The 12,067-nt window shown below is 38.2% G+C and overlaps 1 protein-coding gene across 1 annotated transcript in view; it reads left to right on the top strand.

The window, feature by feature from the left end:
- The window catches only part of AMN1 (antagonist of mitotic exit network 1 homolog), a 59,575-nt gene that overhangs the window by 35,805 nt on the left and 11,703 nt on the right, over positions 1–12,067 (top strand). The window contains exon 6 of the mRNA XM_060657995.3: positions 1,135–1,246. Coding sequence (XP_060513978.1) covers positions 1,135–1,246 — 112 coding nt within the window. The remainder of the gene's footprint in view (positions 1–1,134; positions 1,247–12,067) is intronic.

Genomic DNA, 12,067 nt, shown 5'->3' with positions numbered 1-12,067 from the left:
ACAGCCTTGTAACCACCACAATTATATATAAAACATTCCATCATCCTAAAAGTTTTCTCCCATTCCTTTGCAATCATTCCCTGCCATGCCTCCATCCTCAGGCAACCAGTGATTTACTTTGTCATTATAGTTTTGCCTTTTCTAGAATTTTATATAAATGGAGTCATGAAATACTGTTCTTTGTTTTTTACCTTTTTATTTTACTTCTTTCACTTAGCATAATGTTTTTGAGATTCATCCATGTTGTTGCATGTATTACTATTTCATTCCTTTTATTTATTCATTTTGCTGAGTAGTATTCCATAGTGTGGATATGACACAGTTTGTTCGGATATTCACCATTTGAGGGATATTTGGGTTGTTCTAATTTTGGACTGTTATGAATACTGCTATGAAGATTTGCATACAAATCTTTGTGTAGACATACATTTTCATTTTTCTTGGGTAAACACCTAGGAATGGAATTGCTAGATATAGAAAGTACACATTTGGCTTTAAAAAACACAACCATACAGGTTTCCAAAGTTTCTGAACTAACATTCTGTTTGAGATTTATGCCTATTAATACAAGGAGATATTTTTCATTTTAACTCTTTTTTTCTGTTCCATTAATAAACCACCATTTGTTTATTCATTACTCACTTCTTTACTATTACAAATAATATTAAAATGAGCACATTTATAAGTTATTTCCTTGGGCACATATACAAGAGTAACTCTATGTATAATGGACACTTGCAGTTGGTACTGCTGGGTTCTGGGGTATACTTGTCTTCAGCCTTAACAGATTTTGCCATATTGATTTATAAAATGGTTGGGCACTTAACTTTTAAGTCGTCTATACTTTCCAAATTACTCCATACTTACATTAGTCCTTTCTATAGGATTTTTCTTGCAAGTAGATATTTTGTTCTTTTTGTTTGTTTGCTGTTTAAGTTTTATTTATTTGAGTAATCTCTACACCCAACATGGGGCTCAAACTCATGACCAAGAGATCAAGATGTGCATGCTCCTCCAACTAAGCCAGTCAGGCGCCCCTGGTTCTTTTTGTATCAGAGTATTTCCCACGCTTTTTCATACTGTCATCATAAATTTGTTTTTTCTTTTAACTGTCCTTTCTTTATTTTTAAATAGGAGATTCATATGGGACATTGTGTGAATCTGACTGATGAAGCTGTAGAAGCTGTCCTCACTTGCTGTCCTCAGATACGTATATTACTCTTCCATGGATGCCCCCTAATAACAGGTTAGTATGATAGACTGCTTGGGTTCAAATCCTGGCTTCATCTTTTAATAACTGTGACCTTGAATAAATTACTCAACTCATTCCATTATTCAGTTTCCTCATCTGTAAATGGACATGATAGTAGTAAACTTGATCGTGAAAATTATCTGACAGCACTTTATATGGTGGCTAGCACATAGTAAAGGCTCAATAAATGTTAGTCATGATGCTGGTGGTGCTGGTAATGCTAAGTGTCCAATAAATGTTAACTATGGGGGCGCCTGGGTGGCTCAGTCAGTTGAGCATCTGACTTCAGCTCAGGTCATGATCTCGCAGTGCATGGGATCGAGCCCCACATTGGGCTTTGTGCTGACCATGCTTTAGATTCTCTATCCCCCTCTCTGTCTGTCCCTCTACTGCTCACACTCTCTTTCTAAAATAAATAAACATTTTTAAAAATTAAAAAAATGTTAACTATGATGAGGATGATAATGGTGGTACTAGTGTTGACATTAAACATGATGTTTTATGTAGACACAAAAAATTCAAGCTTGTAATATTACATCTATTAAATATGCTAAATGACCTGTTGACTATAATCTCATCAAACTATAGCCAATGAGATTCAGAGCAATTTGGACTCAGGCTAATGTGATAGATACTTCGCTGAAGGAGAACAAAGTAGTCACAGTCCATTTGGCCTGTGGCTGGAAGCCATGACACTGGAAATAAAAGGTACAGCATAGGGAATATAGCCAATGATGTTGTATGATGACAGATGGTAGCTGCACTTGTGGTGAGCAGAGCAGAGCATAACGTATTCAGAACAATTTGGATTCTTAGGCTAATGTGATACATCACTGAAGGAGAACAAAGTAGTCACAGCCCATTTGGCCTGTATAAGAGCCGTGATACTGGAAATAAAAGGTACAGCACAGGGAATATAACCAATGATATTGTTGTGTGGTGACAGATGGTAGCCACATTTGTGGTGAGGATAGTATAACATGCAGAGATGTTGAATCACTATGTTGTACACCTGAAACTAATGTCACATTGTGTGTCAACTCCATTCAAATAAAAAAGAGATTTTTTAAGAAAAAAGAAATGACTACTAAAGATAGTAAAATATAAAGATTTTACCTTTAAGAATATTTTATTGTTTATAAAATATAATCGCAATAATAGTAATATATAAGAACATAAATTTTTAAATGGCAAAATGTCATTTTGGTATCACAATTTATATAAAGTAATGAATAAAATATTTTGTTATTGTGGAAAAAAAAAAAGAGCCATGATAATATACATGACCATGTCTTGAAACCTTAGCACCTCAGCCATTTTGCATCACCTCTGCAATGGCCCACATACTACAATATAACCTGGACTTCACTTGTAAGTCAGCATTGATGCCCAGTCCTTCCATGTCATTTCTCTAGTTACAGTCTAAACAGTTATTCTCTGGGTTGAGTTATGATCCTAGAAATCCTTTTAGAAACTTCTGTTCTTATGTTTGGACTGTCAATGTAAACCTAGCCGACAACAGGTTGTATGTGGTATCAGTGACATCTATAATGAAGACTAAGTCTTTTTTTTGGCCAAGACATTTGTCAAAAAACTAAGGCCAAAAAGGACATCGGGAAGTGTTAACAGGGGCACCTGGGTGACTGAATTGGTTGAGCATCTGACTCAGTTTCAGCTCAGGTCATGATCCCAGGGTTGTGGGATCGAGTCCCACATCAGGTTCTGTGCTGACAGCATGGAGCCTGCTTGGGATTCTCTCTGCCTCTGCCCCACTTCCCTGCTCACACTTGCTCTCTCTCTCTCTCTCTCTCTCCCCCAAATTAAAAAAAAGAAAGAAAGAAAGTGTTAACAGTGCTTACCTCCAGGGAAAGTTGTGGAGGGAAAAGAGCAAGAAAAAGCCTAGGGGTGCCTGGGTGGCTTGGTCGGTTAAGCATCCGACTTCGGCTCAGGTCATGATTTCACGGTCCGTGAGTTCGAGCCCCGCGTTAGGCTCTGTGCTGACTGCTCAGAGCCTGGAGCCTATTTCAGATTCTGTCTCTCCCTCTCTCTCTGCCCCTCCCCTGTTCATGCTCTGTCTCTCTCTGTCTCAAAAATAAATAAACGTTAAAAAAAAAGAAAAAGGAAAAGAAAAAGCCTATACTATATACCCTTTGTACCTTTTGAATTTTGTATCATGTGGATGGTTATATCTATTAAAATTAGTAATAATAATTTTAAAAAAATCACTTAGAACAAGAAAAACTCATGGGACTGAGTGCACGGGATTGGTACCTGCGTACATTATCCTGGGGGTTGTGAGAAGGCAAACAGAGGTTCTCTGGTTATCAAATAAGGCAAAAAAATGTATTCTAACAAGTAGGCTCTTATTTTAAGGTAGAGAAGACCACAGAATATGGAATGTAATAACAGCAATCTTTGATAATCTTTCCAGAATAACAATCTAAGTGTGTAAATCTACCCCCTGAGCTATGTGTGCATTTGATCAATAGATTGAATAAGCAAGGGGTATTCAAAAATCTGCTCAAAAGAGCAGATTTTCCCTACTGCCAGATGAAATCCCAGGTGCCATTGACTTTTCTTATTCTCAGAGAGTTAAAATGCCTTGTCATTTCTTATCACTGAAACCTCTCATTTCGGTAACTAAAACGTCTTCAATCCATGCAGTACTCCAAACAAGTTCAAGTGAAAGCTTTTGCTCCTCTGGTCAACTCAGATTTGGCCTGCAGTGGATAAGCAGACATTGTTAGTTCCTCTCTTTTACCAGCCCTCAGTTTTCTTCTTACCCCCAGCTTGCCCACTGCAGTTTCTGATCCCACCAATGTTAGTACAGGGTGGGCCTGGGATAAGCAGGAACAGAGGGAAGGGAAAGAAAAGGCTTACTTATCAGTGCTACTGTGATTGAATATCAGCACTCCAGGCCTGTGGTGAGCTGATCTGTCCTCTGTCAACAGTGGGGCACTTTTGAGGTTCTGCAGGGCCCACTTCCTACTACCCACCCCCATCACTGCATATATTTCCTATCTGCAGTTCTCTTGATTCAAGCCATGGTGCCTCTTCTGGCTAGTAGCTACTGTTTTCTTTCTCTATCCCCAGGAATCCAGCATATACCTTCAGTCTTTCTCTGTTTCAGGTTTCCTAACTTATCTCAGTTGCTTTCATGAGCAGAATGCAAGGCAAACCCATGGCAGCCCACCTCTGTCCACAGGAAACACATACTTTCAGCAATGAGAGTGTGGGTACTTCCCAACCCAGTCTTCTCTTTAGCTGTATAGACTCTCACCATAGCTTTTTGTCCTTTATTTTTCTCAGATGTGGGTCTGATATTGGTGTTCTGTGTCCCCCAAGCTCCAAGGGACATATCAGACTCACCAACTGATCTCCTTAGAATTTCCTCTCACTAGGCTTGAAGGGAAAAGCAAGCACCTCCAGGCTTCTTTCTAGAACTCCAGTCACCGCTGTCTTCAAAGAAATCCTTTCTTCAATTTCCTACTCTCCATCCCTTCTAACTTTAACACTTTCGTATCTTGGAATGGATGAAGTGCCATGGATTCCAAAATCAGATTTTAGCCAAGCATTTTCAAGTCATGTATACGTGGTCTGGAATCTCACCAGAATCAGAGAGTAGCTGGTAACTCTAGTCCTGGAACATTAGCTGAAATAGTTCTATTTTAATGTTCTGTTATATTTGTCTCAGGATAACTTGGCTAGACAACATGTCATAAAATCAACTGTTGCTCATTTTACCCTCATTATCTTTCTGGTTACCCTGTGGATGCTCTTCTTTGATATTACCCCAAAACTCAGTAACTGGTAGTTTCTTAAAGGTTAATTGCAGTGTAGGAAATGAAAACATATTAATGAAATTTTTATATACTTACATTACAATCCATTGGTCTGTCTTGCATTTGATTAGATCTTTGGATCTTTTACCCATACATGATTTTGTAATGTCATGCATTGGCAGTTTAGACAATATTGGTTCTGTTAGTAATACAGATCTTCCAATGTTGACACATTTCATCAGACAAAAAAAGTCACATTTGTTAATATCACCATTGGGTGGTTGTCAAGATCATAGTGGCAGCTACAAATTTTCCAAAATTCACTTGGATGCTAAAATTTTTCATTGCCAACAAATTCTGTCACTTGTTTTCTTTGAAGTGACAGGTTCATTTCGCTCTTTTTCAAGAAATCGTCTGAGAAGCGCCCAAGTCTGAATAACCTTAGGCTAACAGTCAATCTTTCAAATAAAAATGGTGCGCCATGAATAAAATGACTAGTTTAGCTCACAACCCTAAAAAGGTCTGACTGGAGGATCTGCAGACCACACTTTGAGAACCATTGCTTTACAGTAAAAAAAACAGTTATCAGTTAACTTCAGCATTTGGAGCAGGAACAAATATCCCTTTCAAATCACTTCTTATATTTTCATGTGACTACTGGAAGTGAAAGTAGACATTAAAATGACAGAAGTTCAAAATACTTGGGATAAAATAACTATAGTTTGACCTGGAAGATTATCTAGGCCAGCATTTACCAACTATGTTACTGTTATGTAAATGAACCAAAGATGACTTCTATGTTGTTTACTTCTTCACATCAAATTGGGACTGTTAGTTCAAAAGCTCACCAGCACTGAATCTTTGTTTATCTAATGGTTTTAAATACAGGCTAAGAAAGCAGATCTTGGGGGGGCCTGGGTAGCTCAGTTGGTTGAGTGTCTGACTCTTGATTTCAGCTCAGGTCATGATCCCAGGGTCATAGGATCAAGCCCCTCATTGGGCTACACGCTGAATGAGGAGACTGCTTGGGATTCTTTCTCTCCCTCTGTCCTTCTCCCCAACTCACACACTCTCTCTAAAATAAAAAAAAATAAAGGGGTACATGGGTGGTGCAGTCAGTTAAGCATCTGACTTTGTTTTTTATTGTTTTAACATTTATTTATTTTTGAGAGAGAGACAGAATGTGAGCAAGGGAGGGGCAGAGAGAGAGGGAGACACAGAATCTGAAGCAGGCTCCTGACTCTGAGCTGTCAGCACAGAGCCCAACGCAGGACTCAAATTCAGGAATTGTGAGATTGTGACCTGAGCCGAAGTTGGATGCTTAACTGACTGAGCCACACAGGCGCCCCAAGTGTGCCTCTTGATCTCAGCTCAGGTCATGATTTCACAGTTCGTGAGTTTAAGCCCCACATCAGATTCTGTGCTGATGGTGTAGAGCCTGCGTAGGATTCTGTCTCTCCTTCTCTCTTCCCCTCCCCCTGCTTGTGCTACCTAATCTTTCTCAAAATAAATAAATAAACTTAAATTTTAAAACAATTAAAAAATTAATAAATAAAATAAAATAAATAAAATAAAATAAATTTTTAAAAGAAGAAGCAGATGTTTAGCCATCCAGAGCTTGCCTGCTTTGCATACCCTGAAAAACTTCATTCAACATCTACCACCATAGATAAGATGAAACCTAGGGGTGTGAAAGACCCCCTTGCCTTTTGGAGCTCTCTGACCCAGAGACTCCTTACCTTGATGCTGAGCAACATCATGAGACCTAAACCTCCTCTCCTGTCCTCTGAGAGTTGCCTTACCCTCATTCCCTTCTCAGTAGTGCCCCCCCCCCACCACACACACACACACACACACACACACACACACACACACAAATGTTGTCTTTGGAAGGTCTCATGTTGTGAGGGACTTCTGCGAACAAATCTGTCAAAGCACTGCCCAAATAAAGCTCGTTGTGTCCTACTGCCACCGTGTGGTCATATCTTTTTCCTTGCTCTGCCCTGAAATCCCTTAAACTTACTACAGTGACCTGGTATAGTATGGTGTTCTAGAAAATACCATAAGTATAGTGTTGGGCTCAGGGCAGGCCACCCAAAAATATGCCCTGGAGTGTATTTATTATTTTGAATTAAAGTTACTTAAGAGGGGCACCTGGATGGCTCAGTCAGTTAAGTATTCAACTTCAGCTCAGGTCATGGTCTCACAGTTCATGACTTTGAGCCCTGCATCCGGCTCTCTGCTATCAGCACAGAGCCCACTTCACATCCTCTGATTCCCTGTCTCTCTGCCCCTCTACCCCTTGAGCTCTCTCTTTTTCTCTCTCTCTCTCTCAAAAATAAATAAAAGTTTTAAAAAATAAAAATAAAAAGTAAAGTTACTTAAGAAACAGCCCGTGCAAGAACACTCTGACCGTCTTTTGTCTCTAGAAAGCAGGAAACAAATCTCCCATGTGAAAGGTACCCTCCCTGTACCAGGAGATAGAAAGACATCCTTATCATCAGAGATGCGGAATTCAGGACCTAAGAAGCCTATGTAAACAAACCTTGTTTTTTTACTTATTTACTACCCCAGCCCAAATTCTGTTTAGAATTCCTTACTAATTCAAGCTCCCAAACATAAGTTTTCTTTTTCCTGTCAGTTCCCCACAAATTTATTGTTTCTCTGTCAAAAAAGTATAAAAGCTGCCTGTCTTGGTCACTTGTTAGGTCCCATATCTATGAGACCTCCATACATGGAAATTAAATTTGATTTTCTCCTGTTAATCTATCTCATGTCAATTTAATTCATAGATCAGCCAGAAAAATCTTGAAGGATAGAGGGAAATTTTTATTCTCCAACAATAGCATAGAACTAAAAGTGTTTATATGTCCAAAAAGTTTGAGAAATGCAGTATGCCACTATAATGAATTTTAATTTATCAAAGACTCTGAGAAACACTATAGCCAAGAATCTTATTTAACTTTCTTTATCCAGGCATTTCCCAAGATTTTTTAGCACAGAACATTTTTGTGGACCTCAGCTTTCCCTTGCGTATAATTGTCAGACATAAAATTGGGAGATCTGATAATAATACAAAAGATTTCATATACCATGGTTTTATTAATAAAGGTTTATAAAGAGAAGAAGCTGAAGTTTTTCCGCTACCCAGATCATCTCTACTCTTCCCCCTTTCCTGTCAGCACTACAACCATTGTATATTTTTGCTGCTGTCATTGAATGAGAATAAACTGAGGTAATATTCACTTTATATTTAATTTTTATTTATTTTTTCTCCAAAGAATTTCTTGGCCTGGTAAATGAAAGTTTTTTGTCTTTCATGTGACACATTATATAACATTTTTTCTTCATGTTCATATATCTATGTGGTTGCTTATATATGAATATATAAGATAATATGATTTATTTTCCATAAAAACACATATGCACATGTATGTTCAATTATAATGTTAACCTCAAAGTAAGCAGACCCCAAAATTGGCAGTGTCTGCTGTAGTTTCTCATCAAATTCCCTCAATTAATAGGTTTATCTTCTCTACTATAATTCTTAGTATATTTAAATTTTCTTAATCTTACGGTCAGACTATAAACAGAACTCCACATTATAAATTGGGTCTTGAAACTTAGAAACACGCTGATTTTATCACTGCGGAAGAGAAAAGAAAAAAACTATGCTGTTATTTAAAATATCGTAAATTATGATTGTTAGAAAGCCACAGACCAAAGGTAGAGTCACTTGCCCCAGTACAGCAAACTAAGACTTAACTGAAGTTTCAACTTGTCCAAGAGTGAAATTTTAAGCCGATCAATGTGAGTTTTCTGGTCAGCACCACTGAGGTAATCTGTCATATGGGCCCTCTTCATCCCCCAAAGAAGGATGAGATAATCCACCTAATAAGACCCCTTCCTTGCCTTTCCTCCTATGAGAAGGTGAACTTGCCTGAACCAATCCTTTCTTTTCTTTTGTAATAAGTTCTTGCCTTACTCTCCTTCCTATAAAAATCTTCCATTTTGTACAACTCCTTAGAACTCCCCTCTACTTGCTAGATGGGATGCAGCCTGATTAATGAACCGATTAATAAAGCCAATAATTTACTCAGTTGAATTTTGTTCTTTCACATAATATATATATATATATTTTTTTTTTTTTTTTTAACGTTTATTTATTTTTGAGACAGAGAGAGACAGAGCATGAACGGGGAGGGTCAGAGAGAGGGAGACACAGAATCTGAAACAGGCTCCAGGCTCTGAGCTGTCAGCACAGAGCCCGACGCGGGGCTCGAACTCACGGACCGCAAGATCATGACCTGAGCCGAAGTCGGCCGCTTAACCAACTGAGCCACCCAGGCGCCCCCACATAATATATTTTTTATACATGTTATGGAGGCAGGAAAATAATTTTACAACTTATTAAACCATTTTTAATTCAATTATGTCTGCAATGATTATCAGTAAGTTCAACTCATACACCTTTACTAATCTACAACAGACATGCAATTCAGTTTCACAGTATTTGCAGGCATGGAGGTTTAGATTTTAGAAGGGCAATAAAGCAATGAGATGGCACTAGATTAATTTATGTATTACACTGAAAGACAGGAAAATCCAACAGGAAATCTGCCACTTTTTATTGAACTGACCCAAATTTTAGTCACATGTGAGAATATGTTTCATCCTGATTACTATGCAAGGAAGTTCTTTACTTCAATTCCTGGATCATAAATATGTCACGATTTACCACATAGAGCCCAAAACAAAAGTATTTTAAGGGGCACCTGTGTGGATCAGTCGGTTAAGCAACCAACTCTTGGTTTCAGCTCAGGTCATTATCTCCTAATTCATGAGTTCCAGCCTCTCATCAGACTCTGCTGACAGCATGGAGCCTGCTTGGGATTCTCTGTCTCCCTCTCTTTCGGCCCCTCCCCAGCTCATACTCGCTTGCCCTCTCTCTCTCTCAATCTCTCTAAAAATAAATAAACTTAAAAAAAATATATTTTAAGACCCAAGTGTTTTGCTTCAGAGTTTCCTTTAATTAAAGTTGATTCCTTGCTTAAAGGACAACTCTTTTTTTATTTTGTATTTTACTTTTTCTAAACCCTATATAATTGTTTCCTTCTCCTTATTTATTCATCCATTACCAATCCCACATGATAGAACTTTTTTTTTAATGTTTTTAAAATGTTTTTATTATTTATTTTGAAAGAGAGAGAGAGTGTGTGTGTGTGTGCAGGGGAGGGGCAGAGAGAGGGAGACACAGAATCCAAAGCAGGCTCCAGGCTGTCAGCACAGAGCCTGACAGGGGGTTTGAACTCCCTGAGATCACCTGAGCCTGAGTTCACCTGAGCTGAAGTCTGATGCTTAAGGGCTTAACTGACTGAGCCACCCGGGGCGATCCCCACCCGCCCCACGCATGACAGAACTTCTTGCTGCCAGACACAAATGAAGCGTTAGAACCTTGAAGCATTAGAACTATTGTTTGTAAAAATCTGCCAGCCTCACCTTTTTCACTGTGTATTCTACAAAAATATCTAAATTACATCTTCCTTGATCATTTGAAAACATTCATTAATTTATATTTCCCACAGTTTCTTCTTTTTCTTGGTGCTTTAAAAGCCCCTGCCATGCATCTCTTTCAAAAAGTGGCCTCCATCTATGTTAGTCATAGATTTTGAGATGGTAGAAGCTTCCTTAGACTTCATCTATACAACACCCTTGTTTTAAGGATAAGGGAACAGAGAATGAATTTAAGTGGAAACACTTGATAGTAGAACTGGGAGTAAAAACCTAGGTCACCTGATTCAGTCTCTAATTCTTTCCCCAACAGAGCAATTTCCTGAGCCGACAGTGTCAAGAGGCTTAACTGTTACTAGAAAGGGGAGGGAAATAGGAGAGTGACATCAAGCAACAGCAGTGGGATTGGTTTGATGACGTTTTGAGTCTTTTTCAGTGTTGAGAGTTTGTGTTTTAAAGGGTGGCAGAACATGCCACCCCAAAATACGCTTCTTTAGGATAAGGATTTTTTTTTTTTTTTTTTTGAGCTGATTGTGTCTGAGAAACAGCAGACAACCAGAGAGCTCTGAAAATGGAGAAGTTATCCTTTTGTAAGAGAAACTTGCATTTATAAAGGAAATCTCCATCTGTAAGGATCTCCCCCTCTACACCAGGAAGGAAAAGGGTAACTCTAAATCCAAGAGAATCTTACCAATGGAGGAGACACCAACCTAAATGTGTATAGCAAATCTTACCTTTTACTCCTTACTGTGCTTTTTCTAGTAACTTCCTATAATTGGCCTGCCCACTCCACCCCAATATCTTTCTTTTGTCTTTAGCTGAAGATGGGATTTGAGGTGGTGGCTAGGGCTGTCTCAGGGAGTTTACTTATTTTCCCTCGGTATCTCTCATGCATACATGAAATAAGTAAACACATTAATAAACTGGTTTTTTTTCTGGTTAATTGCCTTTTTTTTTTTTACAAGAGTGTCTCAGCCAAGAACTTAGAGGATAGAGGGGAAATTGTTTTTCCTCCCCTACAGTTTCTACAGTGTTCTGGCAAGGGATCACTAAATACTTAGAGAATCCACAGTTTCTCCATATAGCATAATAAACTCATAGGCACCAAATACTCCTCCTGTTCAAACTCACAGTCCTAAATACTCTATTTTCTCAGGAAAAAGGTGCCTGGGGAGACTTTGAGTAATATAATACTGCCATCTAGCCTCAAAATATTTAAATTACATAAAAATATATTGTATGGTTACTATTGGAGGGAAAAGTGTCCTCTTATTTATGTGCAGTAATAAATTTCTATAGAAGAATGACTCAAATAGAGTTAGAAAACAAATATGTATGTTTGATAACATATTCCTAACTAGTAAAAATGCCAAAATAATCCTAAAAACAACTAAAATGAAATTGGGAAGTATAGTTTCCAATTTTGTTCTTCTTTTCAAAATTGTACTGACTGTTCTGGGTCCCTTGAATTCCCATGTACATATTAGTGATGAAGTTTTGGGGTTTGGAGCTGACGGCCAAG

The sequence above is a fragment of the Panthera onca genome, chromosome B4 (assembly GCF_046562875.1).
Source record: "Panthera onca isolate mPanOnc1 chromosome B4, mPanOnc1 haplotype 2, whole genome shotgun sequence".
In the NCBI taxonomy this organism is placed as follows: domain Eukaryota; kingdom Metazoa; phylum Chordata; class Mammalia; order Carnivora; family Felidae; genus Panthera; species Panthera onca.
This window is presented reverse-complemented; position numbering and strand designations above follow the sequence as displayed.